General features: G+C 44.7%; 1 protein-coding gene across 3 annotated transcripts in view; it reads left to right on the top strand.

Moving 5' to 3' along the window:
* LOC148903014 (MYND-type zinc finger-containing chromatin reader ZMYND8-like) overlaps nucleotides 1-19,317 on the top strand; it is a 29,117-nt gene that overhangs the window by 1,269 nt on the left and 8,531 nt on the right. The window contains exons 3-7 of one of the 3 annotated variants that reach the window (XM_088994855.1): nucleotides 491-705; nucleotides 862-1,038; nucleotides 6,227-6,297; nucleotides 15,670-15,830; nucleotides 18,963-19,184. In XM_088994855.1, coding sequence (XP_088850981.1) covers nucleotides 1,025-1,038; nucleotides 6,227-6,297; nucleotides 15,670-15,830; nucleotides 18,963-19,184 — 468 coding nt within the window. In that variant the 5' untranslated portion in view covers nucleotides 491-705; nucleotides 862-1,024. Of the gene's footprint in view, nucleotides 1-490; nucleotides 706-861; nucleotides 1,039-6,226; nucleotides 6,298-15,669; nucleotides 15,831-17,916; nucleotides 18,097-18,962; nucleotides 19,185-19,317 lie in introns of those variants that run through there. The other 2 variants (XM_088994845.1, XM_088994843.1) reach the window with 2 other exon arrangements.

The raw sequence follows: 19,317 nt of genomic DNA, 5'->3' as shown, positions 1-19,317 counted from the left end.
ACACACAGGAGCAAAAGTGTAGGCAAAACTGTCATAGAGAAGGGTCCCTTTGACAGGCAGAGATTCTGCAGATGTTGTAAATGTCGTAATAATATTCTTTGTTACATATGTAAACATTAGCGAGATTAATATATAATATATATATATATATATATATATATATATATATATATATATATATATATATATATATATATATATATATATATATATATATATATATATATATAGCATTTTTATGCCCCCCATGCCTGTCAAATATATACAATCCTTACACCCTGCGAATAGTGGCAGTCGGTTGTATGTTCATTTTGTCATTAGGCTACTATATTATTAGATTACTGAAAAGCATATCACGAACATTCATTTAGTGAGATTTTTGTCACCCCCACACCCCCCTTACAAAAAAACCAACAACATTTGAAACAAGTTTTCCAGTGTAGTTTTGTGCATTGTCTAACAGTATCATCCTGACTGTATTTTGTCAAAGGTGAAGAGCTCCAACCTGCTATTTCACTGAAAACGGCCAGAAGGAAAGGAGGAGTTTAAACAAAGGCCCTCTCCATGTAAAAAAAAAAAATCAGGCTTGTCCAGAGTAGCCACAGTGTCTTGCTTCGACCTCTACGTGCTCCCATGTCTTCCTCTCTCGGCAAAAAAGGCAGCGTCGTTCGTCTATGATCTCCTCTTGGAAACTGCTGCCGTGAGGTTTGTATGTTAAAGATGTTCATATTAGTCATGTTACATTGTTTTGGGGGTCATAGCAGTCTGCTTATTTTTCTTTCTCTGTCTCTAACACTCACATTGCTGCCCCTGCCTGCTCTGAACAAAGATAATTACTCAGGAAACGTTTCGTCCAATCAGATGCTGCGTATCATCTCGCCTGCCTGTAAGGCAACCAATCAGGATCTGGCTAACAACACTGGGGCCTGATCGCCTTGCCTGAAGAGCGGAGCCTTCCCCGGCTGAGGGCTGAGAGTGTCCTCCATGTTTTTTAAGTGTTGACATAACAGTGTGTCAGACAGCCATGCATCCACAGAGGTAAGCTCTGTCTTTACTGTATATTCTAGCTCAACTCTTTTGTTACAGTATGGTTTCCTTATCGTTGTTGTGGTGACTGTTGGTTTAATGACGAATGTGCACACATTGAAATCAGTTTAGTGTGCAGGAGGAGAAGGAGGAGGAGCTGGGGCGGATTGGAGGCCTCGCCAGGCCTCTGTGCTTCACTATGCTGAAGTTGAAGGTGGGGGTTGGGTAACGGCTCTCACCCTTTCTCTCGATCTGTGTCTCGGGGTCACATGGGTACCCCTGACATGAAGGCTGTCGTACATAAGGAAAAGTGGACCATGGTCCTTTTCTTTTTTTCTCTAAATACCTAACGCTCAAGGAAGTTGTAGATTTTAATGGCACCCACATCTTCTTCCCTTGTATTGTAGCTTGGCAGAGAAAGAGTGGGGGATGGGTTTTGAAGGAGGAATTGCAGGGGAGGGCTTATTATATATCCTTTGTCAGGTGATTAACTCAGTGTTGTTTTCCTCTGCGTCATGCCATGCCAGGGAACAGGCACGCTGGGAGTAGAAGTTGCTTACCGTGGATAAGAACAGTCCTTTTATTTATTTTATTAATGACAGAATAATCACAACTGTTATACATGTTCCACATATGTTGGCATGTAAAATACCGGTCTATATTTTGTCAACAATGTAAAACTGGATAGCTTTTTGCCCTCCATTTTTATGAAAAGATCCCCTACAAGGCATATTAAAATTTGGAGGTGTATGCTCTTTCAATTATTTCTCTTCTAACTTCAAAAATAAGATGAAGACGCAGGTTTCCTTGATTTACAGCCACAGGCCTTGAGTTTACATTCCAAAGCAACACCGAGTACACTGCACTATTGTGAAACTGCTTCTTCCTCACTCTTATCCTCACAGTGGCCATTTTGTGCGCAAGGATCTCGGCTAAAGTTTTACTCCTCACACAGATGGTGGTCAAACAGATTTAATGTGAATGTAGGTTTAATTTCCTGGAAAATCTCTGAGTCAGTAAAACATGTTGCTAGTGTTTTTTTCATCTTTGACAGTGACTAATTTGTCAGCATTGGTAAATTTCAGTAGGTGTCTTTTTTCATGTGACAGAACAATATACTGTCTTGTTTTTGACATTAACTGTGAGAAATATACGGTGGATCACTTGTGTAGAATTGGCTTCAGCAAAGTGAATGTTTCCTTTTTATACCGAGGCCTACTGAGGAAAAAAAGGTGTTAGCTACCATACACCCTAAATACAGCCATTGTCACAATGTGACGTTGACTTATATGTATGCAGTAGCTCACGTGTGTTGGTAATAGATGGCCTCTTAATGTCCTCTGGTTTATATTCTCATAATCAAGAAGGACAAGGTCCATTGAAGGGAAATGAACTGTCTTGCGTGAGGGGAGGAAGAAAAATCTCTGCATTGCAGCAAAAAAAAATGCTTTTGAAGAGGGGTGCCGGCACACTGTGATCCATGTGGCATAACTCAGCCGACCAATAATGTTCCCCCCTGTTGGCCCTGCAGCCAATTGCAAATGCAGCAGAGGTTAAAGATTGACAAGCGGAGCGAGAGCAGCAACGAGAAGGCCCTTCTGGAAAATTCCACAGCCATCTTTGATTCAGCCTTGCACAAAATCCAGGTCCATTCTGTTCTTTCAAGAACATTTATAGTTTATTTAGTAATGCAGCCTTGTTTTGACATTGCAATGCTAAAGGATTTGTATTTTGATGAAGAAATGCAGATACAGTAGTTACAATGTCTCCATTGTAAAATTAGTCTTTTCTTTTTATGTTAAGTATATACCTTGCTTTAGTCGTCTGTACATTTTCATTCTTGACAAAGCCAGTAATATTTGTTTCAGGAGATTCCATAATGCAGACCTGATCCTGTCCCATGGAGTTTGTCTTGCAAAGCGGTCGGGTTGTTTTTATGACAGTGCTAGAAATCCCATTTGCTTCCAGTTTGCACCATTCCAGAGTACTGTGCTTTTTTGCGAAGCTATGTCTTTAGTCATGTCGTTGTACTATTTATAATAATGTTAGTAGTGTTAATAATGTAATGTTAATAGTGTTTAGTTAGAGTTATAGGAATCTGAGAGCCAGTCTGCTTTCTTGAATACAGAGTAATAGTTACAAGACCGCTCCATTCAAAGGCAATGAGAAAAAGACCTGATGGGGGTGAGGGGAATATCGGTTGAAAAAGGAATCTGTCAAATATTCGTTTGTGTGTGGGTGTTTAGCTTGTTTCGTCATGATTAACTGGCTTGTTGGTTTTTTTTGTTTTGTTTTTGCTTTGTGTTGGATTGCAATCTCCACAGACCTCTCTCGTCCTTCTGCATGGATGTGCCAGTGTCTGAGTCTGAGCCTAGGAGTGGGGGATGGGGGAGATGGGGAGGGGGAGGGGAGCAAGCTGTGGCCTCCATTTTCTGTGACGAGAGAACCCTGCTCGTCTCTCACAGGAGTGGAATATAAAGGCACAGACTCAGGGTTGTTTCCGTGTTATCCACCAGGTATGACTTTCACAGAGGAATTCTGTCAGTGTGTTTTTCAACGTGCGTCTATATGGAATTTATGCCAGAATCCGCTGAGGATTTATTTACCTGCTCGTCTGATGGATCATAGCTGCTGATCTGAGAATGCTCTTTGGATCACCATTCATTTTAACACCCTAAATTCCTTCTTCTTTCAGGAATGTCTTTTCATGTCTCTAACATGTGTTTGTGGATGTGTGCGTGTGTGTGGCGATGGTGGGTGGGTCACAGGCCTTTTGTTGAGCAGCACTGAATCGCCAGGCAAATGTCTCTCTTTTCAGGGCTTCGGTGCACATAGCATTCTGCTAACCCTTTTACTATTTTAACATAGGCCTGGTTTGTTCACTTAGTCCGGAAGAGGAATGCCCTAGAGGTGTTTGGGTGTGTGCATCTGTGAGCGTTGGTGGGATGAAACCAGATATCCATATGCCATAGTAAAGAAACTGTTCAATCCATGGCCGGCCTATCAGAGCCCCATGCAAGTTTAAAAGTGTAAAAGATCAGTTTGAATTTCTGCATGCACAGTAGGTTGTGTTAAAACAGTTTTGACATTGGTAAATTGCTTTGTTGGTTTTTCAACTCCTTCTGTTAATACTCTGGATGAAGGAATTGGATTGGATTTGGTTTGGATTTGCCTGTATTAGTCTTGCAGTGGATAAATTTAAATTTCACAGCAGCAAAGTTATGAAAAGAATGATCGTAGAAAAACAAAACACAGGAGCTGCTGGCGGCGCCGTCTTGAAGTCAAATGGTGTCGATTTAAGTGTGGTGGGATCATACTTTCATGTCCATTCCAACTGAGGCAATTCAGACACAGGAAACCATCCATATCAAATTAATGTCTTAGTTGGGGTATCGGACAGTGGGCCAGTAAGACTGAAGTTCACAGTATGAATTCAAATCGATGTATGATTTTCTCAGATTACATACACGTAACTAATCTATAAATTAGTAATTTTGCAACCAGGGACCATCATGCTACATTTATTTTAAAAGAGATTGAAAATGAATCCTTGCAATAGCCCAAAAATGAACACCATTGTTATTTTTGGGCGTTGCATACACAGCATACATATGCATATGCATACATAGAATGATGTGGGGAGCTGGATCTGGCTCCTGGCCCTTGACTTTGACACCTGTGCAGTAAACCAATGAGTTGATTTCCTTTATGTGGGAAAGAGATGCTGCTGGTTGGACACAGAAACAAACAAAAACAAAGAAATCATTCCTTTCAGTTAGAAGATGTGTACTTGATAGTTGGTTTGTGGCCGGCAAATTCATCATGCTCACTAATTACACTGAACATATTAATCAAGAAGATGGCCCGCTCGCTGATTTCTATCTGACCATATCCACATATCAAAGCCTTTTTTTATTCTGTCAAAGAAGATGCAAACGGTGTAGCATTTACTCATGTAGTGTGTGTCCAAAGTGTTAAAAAATAGCAATCTCAAAGTGTAAAGTCAGCCTTTGAATGTGCTGCATGTTAAACGTGAGCTGTGTGTGTCTTCGATTAAAAATCTTTGATGATAAGATAATTGGCTACAAAATACCGAAGACCGTCTTGGTGATGTATCTAACGCACATAAATCAAGAAAACGTGCAAACAAGAGATGAGTACTTGATAAAAGTGCTGCTGATAGCCAGCAAGAAAGCAATAACAAGAAAATGGTTTAAAACTGACCCACCAACAAAAAACCAATGGTTCGGAATAGTGGAATAGATATTTGAGTTGGATAGATTCACACACATTGAGGGTCCAAGTAGGGAGGTTTAAAACAAGATGGGAAAAATTGGATGAATATAAAAAACAATCAAATGAATGAACGAACGACACAAAAGATCAGTCAAGATGGCTCACGAACATAAATCCAAAATAGGGATAAATTGTCATTATTGATCACAATTTTCTTTCCTTTATTGTTATTGTTTTGTTTTTATTTTTGTTGATGGGTTGATTAGTTGTTTTCCTTGTTGAATAATTTGCAGTTACAAAACGATGTTGTTGTACAAATTGGCCACAAGGCATGTATTCAAATATTCAATTTCAAATGGTGTTATATGTTGTAAAAATAATAAAAATGCAAGTTACAAAAAATGTTTGATGATAAAGTGTGACGGAAGTCAACGCTCCTTGTTGTTTGTTACATCAAATTTGGGACCAATGATTGGTCCTTCAAGGACTTGTAATGTTAAATGTTTTTTTTTTAATTCGCTTACAAGTAAAGAATTGTACTCTCAACCAAACAATGTTAATTCAACTTGAACACTGGATTGTTTTATGAAACACAGGCCAATGCCATGCACAAGCTATGTTTATCTTTCTGAGCTTGGGGACTAGTTCTGAGCAGACATGAATGTTGCCATGGCGACTGTTGCCATTGTCTTTCCGCACAAAGAACAAATTGCACCTGGTTTGTTACCAATGAGTGGCAAAAAATGTGAACTTTGGCAACATGCTCTAAGAAAAGGTGGCATTTAATGAATGTCTAACAGTGGAAACCTGCTGAGTCCTTGTTGACAAATCCTCTGGGAGCCTGGTGCCCTAGGTTGTGTTCCACATGTTTACTGTTAATGCAACCGTGTTTTTGAAACATTCTTACTGATTTTGTGTTTAAATCTCTTTTTGTCTCTTGTTTTGCTTGCTTTGTTCTCCATAGTCTGGCTGAGGAAGAGCTAAAGACAGAGCCCGATGTGGTAGAGGGGATGGACGCATCTGCACGGTCCAAAGGTAAATGGCAGGCCGAAATATTCAGTTCTCATGCTCCTTTAGCACTTGTATCAGACAGTCTATATACAGTGGGGCCTCGGTTTACGAATACCTTGCCTTACAAACTTTTCGGTTTACGAACGTTACATTTATGAAAATGAAACCTTGGCATATGCACTATTTTCACAATACACACCCTCCACCACGGCTGGGCAGTAATCTTTGGCGGAAGAACACAAAAGCACACGGCCGAACAGCGTCCCAGCCGGCCTACCTTTCCACAACCCTTTCTATGAGTGCACACGTCGATCGTCTTCAATGATACTTTTGCCATTATGGGACCGAAAAAGATGGCACCACAGGCTCGTGTTCAGCCGAAGAAGACACAAAACAAAATAACAGTTGAGGAGAAGAAGGCGATCATTGAGAAATACGAACGAGGTTTGCGTTTGTGGCGTCACATGTGCACACCGCGGCTCTCATGTGAATCTCAGCCTGACATGTCTCTCACGTTGTATGTCACTTCCCTGAGAGTAACTTTCTACCATTCAACTTTCGACCATTCTACAAATAAAGAGCCCGGTACCGTCCACCATTGCTACCATCCTTTGCCTAAAAGCTTTACACAAAGGCGTTATTTAGTCGGTGCTTTCACGTGACTAATGACACCGAAATTGTCACGTCCGAGTTCACAGCTGGGGCGGGGGCGCTACTCCCGACCTCCGCCAGCCGAAGAAGACCCAAAACCATTCAACTTTCGACCATTCTTGATTCTGCACTATGTACAGTCTTGTTTATAGAACGGTTTTTGCACATCTACATTTGCACAGTATACAGTTGACATTTTTATTTTGTTATGCTTAGAATATCTTGTTTTCTATCCTTTCACTCCCACCCCAACCCCATCCCTCTTCAATTGCTGCTGTGGACTGCAAATTTCCCCATTGCGGGACGAATAAAGGTATTCTGATTCTGATTCTGATTCTGAAAACAAAATTACAGTCGAGGAGAAGAAGGAGATCATTGAGAAACACGAACGAGGTGTGCGTTTTGATCCCCCCCCATATTCAATACTGGGACATTTCAACGAGTCGCTGCCACTTCACCAGTGACATGATTACGACGCCTCGCGCCTCGCTGTGTCTTGTCCTGGCAAGTCCAAGAGTTTGCTTTGCCCGAGGTGGTTGTTAGCCGCGATCGCATAAGTTTGTTGCTTTCCAGGATCACGAGTGTGCCATTTTATTTTGCCTGGCTTGACAGGCTTGTTGTAATAACATCTCTGCCAGCACCTACGGGACTCGAAGTGGATGCAGATGACATCGAGGAACTTGTTGCTGACCATAATGAGGTCCTCAACACAGATGATTTGATTTACCTTCAAGAGGACAAGCAGAAGCGGGCCATTCAGGAGTTGATGCGCAGTCTTTTATTTAACAATTCCATCCAGAAAAGGCTATGAGAATCATCAACATGTGATACCTCAGTTTCATAAGATCTGACAAGTCAGAAAGCAACAGGTGTCAATTGAGAGCCATCAACGACCATCACAAATGAAAATAAAGTGACTTCATTATACAGTGCAGTGTATTTCTTTCATTACAATACAATAGCACATTTTTATACAAAGAATAAGGTACGTTGTGTGTAGTTTTAAGGCTTATGTAGTTGAAAATTATATTTTATAGAGACCTGGGAATGGATTATTCTCATTTTAATGGTTTCCTATGGGATTTTTTTTCTTGGGATACACACTTTTCACCTTACACACTCTGTCTGGGAACCAATTAAGTTCGTAAGCCAAGGTCTCACTGTACATGTATTGTATATTTCTACTAACCAGCATTTGGAGTCGGTGTATTCCCATTCACTCGTCACATGAAACCAATCGTCTGCACCAATGTCCAAATTACACAGAGATAACTACTGGTATTCAGGCTCCAGCAGCATGAAAAAAAATCTTCAAAATTTAATGTTTCAGTTTGTTGTTCTTGATTTATGTATCAGTGTGTATACATCAGCATTTGCTGTATTTTGATGCTTTTGGTTTTGTACTATTTTTTGCCCAGCTTCATGTTCTTCATTTCTTTAGAAAATAAAATAAAATAAATCACACAGGTAATATAATTAGAGAAGATGCTTCAGTATAGGCGTGTTCTTACTGGATTGGAACTGTCAGATGATTAGCCCGTTATGAACAGTGAAGCAACCTTAAATTTAACTTGTCCTGGCACAACACTGACTTTTCTCACGCACTGAAGCAAATGCAGTATGATCTTTTCATAGACATGCTGGCTGATCTTATGACCTAAATTAAAGTGGTGAAAAATCATCCTGATTTCATTTGAAATGTATCTTTCCTGACACACCTCATATATATACAGTAAAGTCTCGTTATATCGATATTCAAGGGAGTCCGAAAAAATATCGATATAACCGGGACTATCGATATATCCGACCCTGTTTGCATGTAATTTTCTCCGTGCGTGCATAGAAATAGTATCGATATAACCGAGACTATCGATATATCCGATATCGATATAACGAGACTTTACTATATATATATATATATATATATATATATATATATATATATATATATATATATATATATATATATATATATATATATATCCAATCTATCCATTTACACTGCCTTCACTATCAAATTCATCTAATTCCGTTTGTATTTGTGTCCAAGTTTGAAAAAGGTTTGATGCTGATCAGAGGATATTTCACAATTTTTTTCCCTTCCACTGCCACGACCACATTGAAGTTGTGTCACTTTAAACATAATGTAAATCCAGGATAAGTACCTGGTCCATAAATCCTTGGTGGTTATGCTGGAGCCACTCCAGCCTTACAAAATAAGATAATATAAAATAAAATAACTTTTTATTAGTCCCACAATGGAGAAATTTCAATTCACAGCAGCAAAGTTATGAAAAGAAGTGTCACGTTTCGCGAGGTGGTGATGGCGGGTTCGGATCCCAAAAAGCAGGCAGGAGGCAGCAGGAGGTTGTTTGACAAATTGTATTAAAATAAAGGTCAGCAGTAACAAAATGTAAAACATCAAAATGATCTGAATGGAAAAAATACAAAGTAGCAAAAGAAAACCAAAAGTAAAAGCCCGCCAAGGTTAAACAAACACGTACACGATGCATGCTGCAACCAAGCAGCAAACAAACAATGAATCGGCACCGGATGATCGTGCCAGGTGTCCTTTTAAGTGTCATTGATTATAACGACCAGCACCTGCGAGGCTGCCGGCAGGGCTGACGTCGCTACCCGCTGGTCGCCAATCTGATCGGGACGACCAGCACCTGTGCAGGTGCAGGCGGGGCCGACAGCGCCACCCGTTGGTCGCCAACCAGATCATGACAGTACCCCCCCTTCAAGGGGCTGCTTCCAGAAGTCCCAACAGTCTCCCAAAAGGTCCACTCGCCAGGGAACGGTCAGTGGAGAGGGCAACCGCTGCCTCTCCAGCATACGACGGGCGGCGGCCTGATGGGAACGGGACTCGGCCTGGGGTGGACGAAGACGCGGCACGGATCGTCGTGGGCGTGAGTGCGATCCCTCTCGCACGTTCACGCGACGGCGCATGGCTCTGCGTGGACGTCGAACTGCCAGGCGCAGAATGGCACCCCGTACGGCCGTATGGGACCAGGTCTCGGTCGGACGCCGACGTGGGCGTGAACTGCCCGGCTCCGGGGGAACGAGACCAGTCCAGAGCCGCTCCGGGATCCAGCGGTGAGTGGGGTCTCGGACTGACGTTGACGCGGACTTTGCACGGCTCGTCGTGGATGAGACTCAATTCGTCATGCACGACGACAGCGTGGCTGGACGTGTGCGTGCAATGCCAGTCACCCAGGGTCACCCTGGACGGCCACCTGGAAGGAGGTCTCGGCCGGACGTTTACGTGGACGTTGCGGCTCGTCGAGTGACGCGATTCAAACGCGACGAGGCTTGCGCTAACGTGGACGTAGCATTGCCAGGCACAGGGTGGAAATGAGACGGGTCCGATGTACCTGCGGGATCCGATAGTTGGCCGGTTCATTCTGTCACGTTTCGCGAGGTGGTGATGGCGGGTTCGGATCCCAAAAAGCAGGCAGGAGGCAGCAGGAGGTTGTTTGACAAATTGTATTAAAATAAAGGTCAGCAGTAACAAAATGTAAAACATCAAAATGATCTGAATGGAAAAAATACAAAGTAGCAAAAGAAAACCAAAAGTAAAAGCCCGCCAAGGTTAAACAAACACGTACACGATGCATGCTGCAACCAAGCAGCAAACAAACAATGAATCGGCACCGGATGATCGTGCCAGGTGTCCTTTTAAGTGTCATTGATTATAACGACCAGCACCTGCGAGGCTGCCGGCAGGGCTGACGTCGCTACCCGCTGGTCGCCAATCTGATCGGGACGACCAGCACCTGTGCAGGTGCAGGCGGGGCCGAGAACAAATTGCACCTGGTTTGTTACCAATGAGTGGCAAAAAATGTGAACTTTGGCAACATGCTCTAAGAAAAGGTGGCATTTAATGAATGTCTAACAGTGGAAACCTGCTGAGTCCTTGTTGACAAATCCTCTGGGAGCCTGGTGCCCTAGGTTGTGTTCCACATGTTTACTGTTAATGCAACCGTGTTTTTGAAACATTCTTACTGATTTTGTGTTTAAATCTCTTTTTGTCTCTTGTTTTGCTTGCTTTGTTCTCCATAGTCTGGCTGAGGAAGAGCTAAAGACAGAGCCCGATGTGGTAGAGGGGATGGACGCATCTGCACGGTCCAAAGGTAAATGGCAGGCCGAAATATTCAGTTCTCATGCTCCTTTAGCACTTGTATCAGACAGTCTATATACAGTGGGGCCTCGGTTTACGAATACCTTGCCTTACAAACTTTTCGGTTTACGAACGTTACATTTATGAAAATGAAACCTTGGCATATGCACTATTTTCACAATACACACCCTCCACCACGGCTGGGCAGTAATCTTTGGCGGAAGAACACAAAAGCACACGGCCGAACAGCGTCCCAGCCGGCCTACCTTTCCACAACCCTTTCTATGAGTGCACACGTCGATCGTCTTCAATGATACTTTTGCCATTATGGGACCGAAAAAGATGGCACCACAGGCTCGTGTTCAGCCGAAGAAGACACAAAACAAAATAACAGTTGAGGAGAAGAAGGCGATCATTGAGAAATACGAACGAGGTTTGCGTTTGTGGCGTCACATGTGCACACCGCGGCTCTCATGTGAATCTCAGCCTGACATGTCTCTCACGTTGTATGTCACTTCCCTGAGAGTAACTTTCTACCATTCAACTTTCGACCATTCTACAAATAAAGAGCCCGGTACCGTCCACCATTGCTACCATCCTTTGCCTAAAAGCTTTACACAAAGGCGTTATTTAGTCGGTGCTTTCACGGGGGGGGGGGGGGGGGGGGGGGGGGGGGGGGGGGGGGGGGGGGGGGGGGGGGGGGGGGGGGGGGGGGGGGGGGGGGGGGGGGGGGGGGGGGGGGGGGGGGGGGGGGGGGGGGGGGGGGGGGGGGGGGGGGGGGGGGGGGGGGGGGGGGGGGGGGGGGGGGGGGGGGGGGGGGGGGGGGGGGGGGGGGGGGGGGGGGGGGGGGGGGGGGGGGGGCCCCCCCCCCCCCCCCCCCCCCCCCCCCCCCCCCCCCCCCCCCCCCCCCCCCCCCCCCCCCCCCCCCCCCCCCCCCCCCCCCCCCCCCCCCCCCCCCCCCCCCCTGGTCGCCAATCTGATCGGGACGACCAGCACCTGTGCAGGTGCAGGCGGGGCCGACAGCGCCACCCGTTGGTCGCCAACCAGATCATGACAGTACCCCCCCTTCAAGGGGCTGCTTCCAGAAGTCCCAACAGTCTCCCAAAAGGTCCACTCGCCAGGGAACGGTCAGTGGAGAGGGCAACCGCTGCCTCTCCAGCATACGACGGGCGGCGGCCTGATGGGAACGGGACTCGGCCTGGGGTGGACGAAGACGCGGCACGGATCGTCGTGGGCGTGAGTGCGATCCCTCTCGCACGTTCACGCGACGGCGCATGGCTCTGCGTGGACGTCGAACTGCCAGGCGCAGAATGGCACCCCGTACGGCCGTATGGGACCAGGTCTCGGTCGGACGCCGACGTGGGCGTGAACTGCCCGGCTCCGGGGGAACGAGACCAGTCCAGAGCCGCTCCGGGATCCAGCGGTGAGTGGGGTCTCGGACTGACGTTGACGCGGACTTTGCACGGCTCGTCGTGGATGAGACTCAATTCGTCATGCACGACGACAGCGTGGCTGGACGTGTGCGTGCAATGCCAGTCACCCAGGGTCACCCTGGACGGCCACCTGGAAGGAGGTCTCGGCCGGACGTTTACGTGGACGTTGCGGCTCGTCGAGTGACGCGATTCAAACGCGACGAGGCTTGCGCTAACGTGGACGTAGCATTGCCAGGCACAGGGTGGAAATGAGACGGGTCCGATGTACCTGCGGGATCCGATAGTTGGCCGGTTCATTCTGTCACGTTTCGCGAGGTGGTGATGGCGGGTTCGGATCCCAAAAAGCAGGCAGGAGGCAGCAGGAGGTTGTTTGACAAATTGTATTAAAATAAAGGTCAGCAGTAACAAAATGTAAAACATCAAAATGATCTGAATGGAAAAAATACAAAGTAGCAAAAGAAAACCAAAAGTAAAAGCCCGCCAAGGTTAAACAAACACGTACACGATGCATGCTGCAACCAAGCAGCAAACAAACAATGAATCGGCACCGGATGATCGTGCCAGGTGTCCTTTTAAGTGTCATTGATTATAACGACCAGCACCTGCGAGGCTGCCGGCAGGGCTGACGTCGCTACCCGCTGGTCGCCAATCTGATCGGGCAGCGCCCCCCGTTGGTCGCCAACCAGATCATGACAAGAAGAGGAAAGTAAAAAGAAGAACAACAAAATGTAGGAGCTCCTCTTTACGCCATATTGAAGTCAAAATAACAAAATAATCGAACACAACTTATAAGACACATATTCGTTTTGGCATTTTTTTTTTACGTCGGATGCCCTATGTCCCACCCTATGTCCCTGTCTCTTTCAGAAGAGACAGGAACATAGGGTGACCTATAAGAGTGGAGGCAGACGTACACAGGTAGACTACATTTTGTGTCAACGGCGCCATCTAAAGGAAATCAGTGACTGTAAAGTAGTGGTTGGTGAGAGTGTAGCCAGACAGCATAGGTTGGTGGTGTGTAGGATGATGCTGGCAGTGAGGAAGATGAAGAAACCAAAGGCTGAAGTGAGGACAAAATGGTGGAAGTTGAAAAAGGAAGAGTGTTGCATGACATTTAGGAAGGAGGTAAGACAAGCACTGGGTGGGCAAGAAGTCCTTCCAGATGACTGGCAAACTACAGCGAACATAATCGGAGACACAGGTCGGAAAGTACTTGGTGTATAGAGTGGAAGAAAGGTAGATAAGGAGACTTGGTGGTGGAATGGGGAGGTGCAGGAGTGTATACAGAGAAAGAGGTTAGCAAAGAAGAAGTGGGACACTTAGAGGACGGGCGAGAGTAGACAGCAGTACAAGGAGATGCAGCGCACGGTTAAAGTACAGATGGAAAACGCCAAACAAGAGGCCTATGATGACTTGTATGCTCGGCTGGACAGCAAGGAAGGTGAGACTGATCTTTACAGGCTGGCAAGACAAAGATGGTGGACCAAGACATAGCAAGCATTAGCAAGGATGAAGTGAGGAGGGCGCTGAAGAGGATGAAGGGGGGAAAGGCACTTGGGCCTGATGATTTACCAATCGAGGTATGGAAGTGTCTTGGAGAGGTAGCGGTGGTGTTCCTGACTGGGTTATTCAACAAGATCTTAGATGGTGAACAGATGCCTGAAGAATGGAGACGAAGTGTACTCGTGCCCATTTTTAAGAACAAAGGAGATGTGCAGAGTTGTACTAATTACAGAGGAATAAAGTTGATGAGCCATACAATGAAACTCTGGGAAAGAGTAGTTGAAGCTAGACTAAGAGCAGAAGTGAACATTTGTGAGCAACAGTATGGCTTCATGCCAAAAACGAGTACGACAGATGCAATGTTTGCTTTAAGAATGCTGATAGAGAAGTACAGAGAAGGTCAGAAGGAATTGCATTGTGTCTTTGTAGAGCTGGAGAAAGCGTATGACAGGGTGCCCAGAGAAGAGCTGTGGCATTGCATGAGGAAGTCTGGAGTGACGGAAAAGTATGTCAGAGCGGTGCAAGACATGTATCATGACTGTAAGACAGTTGTGAGGTGTGTTGTCGGTATGACTTGAGGAATTCAAGGTGGAGATGGAACTCCACCAGGGGTCAGCTCTGAGCCCCTTCTTGTTTGCTATGGTGATGGACAGGCTGACAGACAATGTTGGACAAGAATCTCCTTGGACCATGATGTTTGCAGATGACATTGTGATCTGTAGCGAGAACAGGGAACAGGTGGCGGAGAAACTAGAGATGTGGAGATATGCCCTGGAAAGGAGAGGAATGAAGATCAGTCGCAGCAAGACGGAATATATGTGTGTGAATGAGAGGGATCCAAGTGCAAGAGTGATGCTGCAGGGGGAAGACATAAAGAAGGTGGATGAAGTACTTGGGGTCAACTGTCCAGAGCAATGGAGAGTGTGGAAAAGAGGTGAAGAAGTGTGTCCAGGCAGGCTGGAGCGGCTGGAGAAAAATGTCAGGTGTGATGATAGAAGGGTTTCAGCTAGGATGAAAGGAAAAATGTATAAAACCGTGGTCAGACCAGCCATGATGTTTGGACTGGAGACAGTGCCACTGAAGAAAAGACAGGAAGCAGAGCTGGAGGTAGCAGAGCTGAAGATGTTGAGGTTTTCTTTGGGAGTTACCAGGTTGGATAGGATCAGGAATGAGTACATTAGAGGGACAACTCATATTAGAGGCTTTGGAGAGAAAGTCAGAGAGGCCAAACTGAGATGGTTTGGACATGTCCAGAGGAGAGAGAGTGACTATATAGGGAGAAGGATGCTGAGCCTTGAACTGCCAGGCAGGAGACCGAGAGGAAGACCGAAGAAGAGGTTTATGGATATGGTCAAAGAGGACATGAAGGTAGCTGTTGTGAGAGAAGAGGATGCACAAAACCGGGATAGATGGAGGACATTGATTCGCTGTGGCGACCCCTGTGGCGAGCCCGAAAAGAAAAGAAGAACTTATAAGACACAGACAGTGATTCAATTTTAAGTACTTTTATGCACCCTCTTTGTTGTATGAAGCTATAGAGGACATTTGGTGTCTTTATTTTTGTCACCATTCTGTGTACGTTGGGATGTTTCAAAAAAGGAAAGTTAAAGCTTATTGTTAACCCCATTCTCAAGCCCCATACAAGTTCTGGCATGTATGATGACATGTTTGTGTGTCTGTCTTTAGCGCCCGATCCACCGGGGTCGGCAGAACGCTCCCTGGCACCACAAAAGAGGCGGGTGTCCAGTCCCACCCATTCGTCCAATGGACACTCTCCAACTGACACCTCCTCCAGTCCACTCAAAAAAAAGAAGAAGCCTGGGGCCATGACCTCAAGCAAAGACCAGGTAACAGGACCCATTGTTTCAGAATCTGCTGTGTTGAGTAAAAAAAATCATGGTTTCACATCATCAGTTTCGTATTTTTTTGAAAATGACTTGCTGCTTCTGTGATTCAATTGAAGTATAAGGAACTGCATCCTGTAAACCCAATTCATATCACTTATTATCATTCTTTTATTTATCAAAGCACATCATGTAGTGTTTGTAATGAGTGCCCGATGGTTTTGAGTGTGACTTATTGGCAAGATGAAACTTGAGCGCAATGTGCTTATGGCTAAAGATTAGATTTTGGTTACCGGTAGTCTGATTTGAAGACTGTACGGTTAATGCAAAGTGTATTTCTACTTAGACAGTATAGTATGATTTGCACGTGGTTGTTTTAATGACTTTTTGACATGTGACATCAACTTTGGTTCAAGCACGACCTTGATAGAACTATCTTTTTCTGCTTGCTGCATCTTGGTATGATCGTAGTCTTGGCTACTGTACGTTTGTGTACTGTAAATAGGAAACTCAAATATGACAGTTTGTGACAAAAAAAACATCACAATTTCAAAACTACTTACTTTAGCCAGCATCTAGTAGATTCAGAAAGTTAAGAGATGAATTATATCAGAATTTAAAAATATTAACATGTATTTTTGAATTGCTTAATGCTTAAACTTGTTAAACCAGTTGTCTTTGAACCGCAGTTGAAATTGTCACATGATCAGCATTTGAGATTGCAGTAGTTTGTTGAGAGTTTCTTTTATGTCCTTGCTTACCAGCCTACCCGCTGTATTGTTGCCTAGTTTTTGTTGCACTGCATCTTTTTTCTTTTTGTTCCTGCGTGTTTTTTGAAACTTGCCCCTTTTTCTCTTGCCTGCATTTCAGTCAGAGCTAAGACATGGTCCCTTTTACTATCATGAGGAAGTCTGGAGTGACGGAAAAGTATGTCAGAGCGGTGCAAGACATGTATCATGACTGTAAGACAGTTGTGAGGTGTGTTGTCGGTATGACTTGAGGAATTCAAGGTGGAGATGGAACTCCACCAGGGGTCAGCTCTGAGCCCCTTCTTGTTTGCTATGGTGATGGACAGGCTGACAGACAATGTTGGACAAGAATCTCCTTGGACCATTATGTTTGCAGATGACATTGTGATCTGTAGCGAGAACAGGGAACAGGTGGCGGAGAAACTAGAGATGTGGAGATATGCCCTGGAAAGGAGAGGAATGAAGATCAGTCGCAGCAAGACGGAATATATGTGTGTGAATGAGAGGGATCCAAGTGCAAGAGTGATGCTGCAGGGGGAAGACATAAAGAAGGTGGATGAAGTACTTGGGGTCAACTGTCCAGAGCAATGGAGAGTGTGGAAAAGAGGTGAAGAAGTGTGTCCAGGCAGGCTGGAGCGGCTGGAGAAAAATGTCAGGTGTGATGATAGAAGGGTTTCAGCTAGGATGAAAGGAAAAATGTATAAAACCGTGGTCAGACCAGCCATGATGTTTGGACTGGAGACAGTGCCACTGAAGAAAAGACAGGAAGCAGAGCTGGAGGTAGCAGAGCTGAAGATGTTGAGGTTTTCTTTGGGAGTTACCAGGTTGGATAGGATCAGGAATGAGTACATTAGAGGGACAACTCATATTAGAGGCTTTGGAGAGAAAGTCAGAGAGGCCAAACTGAGATGGTTTGGACATGTCCAGAGGAGAGAGAGTGACTATATAGGGAGAAGGATGCTGAGCCTTGAACTGCCAGGCAGGAGACCGAGAGGAAGACCGAAGAAGAGGTTTATGGATATGGTCAAAGAGGACATGAAGGTAGCTGTTGTGAGAGAAGAGGATGCACAAAACCGGGATAGATGGAGGACATTGATTCGCTGTGGCGACCCCTGTGGCGAGCCCGAAAAGAAAAGAAGAACTTATAAGACACAGACAGTGATTCAATTTTAAGTACTTTTATGCACCCTCTTTGTTGTATGAAGCTATAGAGGACATTTGGTGTCTTTATTTTTGTCACCATTCTGTGTACGTTGGGATGTTTCAAAAAAGGAAAGTTAAAGCTTATTGTTAACCCCATTCTCAAGCCCCATACAAGTTCTGGCATGTATGATGACATGTTTGTGTGTCTGTCTTTAGCGCCCGATCCACCGGGGTCGGCAGAACGCTCCCTGGCACCACAAAAGAGGCGGGTGTCCAGTCCCACCCATTCGTCCAATGGACACTCTCCAACTGACACCTCCTCCAGTCCACTCAAAAAAAAGAAGAAGCCTGGGGCCATGACCTCAAGCAAAGACCAGGTAACAGGACCCATTGTTTCAGAATCTGCTGTGTTGAGTAAAAAAAATCATGGTTTCACATCATCAGTTTCGTATTTTTTTGAAAATGACTTGCTGCTTCTGTGATTCAATTGAAGTATAAGGAACTGCATCCTGTAAACCCAATTCATATCACTTATTATCATTCTTTTATTTATCAAAGCACATCATGTAGTGTTTGTAATGAGTGCCCGATGGTTTTGAGTGTGACTTATTGGCAAGATGAAACTTGAGCGCAATGTGCTTATGGCTAAAGATTAGATTTTGGTTACCGGTAGTCTGATTTGAAGACTGTACGGTTAATGCAAAGTGTATTTCTACTTAGACAGTATAGTATGATTTGCACGTGGTTGTTTTAATGACTTTTTGACATGTGACATCAACTTTGGTTCAAGCACGACCTTGATAGAACTATCTTTTTCTGCTTGCTGCATCTTGGTATGATCGTAGTCTTGGCTACTGTACGTTTGTGTACTGTAAATAGGAAACTCAAATATGACAGTTTGTGACAAAAAAACATCACAATTTCAAAACTACTTACTTTAGCCAGCATCTAGTAGATTCAGAAAGTTAAGAGATGAATTATATCAGAATTTAAAAATATTAACATGTATTTTTGAATTGCTTAATGCTTAAACTTGTTAAACCAGTTGTCTTTGAACCGCAGTTGAAATTGTCACATGATCAGCATTTGAGATTGCAGTAGTTTGTTGAGAGTTTCTTTTATGTCCTTGCTTACCAGCCTACCCGCTGTATTGTTGCCTAGTTTTTGTTGCACTGCATCTTTTTTCTTTTTGTTCCTGCGTGTTTTTTGAAACTTGCCCCTTTTTCTCTTGCCTGCATTTCAGTCAGAGCTAAGACATGGTCCCTTTTACTATATGAAGCAGCCAGCACTCACCACAGACCCTGTTGATGTTGTACCGCAGGACGGCAGGAATGACTTCTACTGCTGGCTGTGCCACCGCGAGGGCCAGGTGCTCTGCTGTGAGCTCTGCCCCAGGGTGTACCACGCCAAGTGCCTCAAACTACCAGCTGAGCCTGAGGGCGACTGGTTCTGCCCTGAGTGTGAGGTATCTCAATGGATAGTGAATACGTGTGTACGTACGCGTGTGAGTGTGTGCGCGCACACACGTGCATGCAGGAATATGGCAGGGATCTGCGATTATGGCACTAAATCATTACATTTTTATTGATAATGAAATC

The sequence above is a fragment of the Hippocampus bargibanti genome, linkage group LG01 (genome assembly GCF_051943395.1).
Source record: "Hippocampus bargibanti isolate YZ-2025 linkage group LG01, ASM5194339v1, whole genome shotgun sequence".
Lineage (NCBI taxonomy): Eukaryota > Metazoa > Chordata > Actinopteri > Syngnathiformes > Syngnathidae > Hippocampus > Hippocampus bargibanti.
The sequence above is the reverse complement of the archived record's forward strand: the minus strand, read 5'-3'. Positions and strand labels throughout refer to the sequence as shown.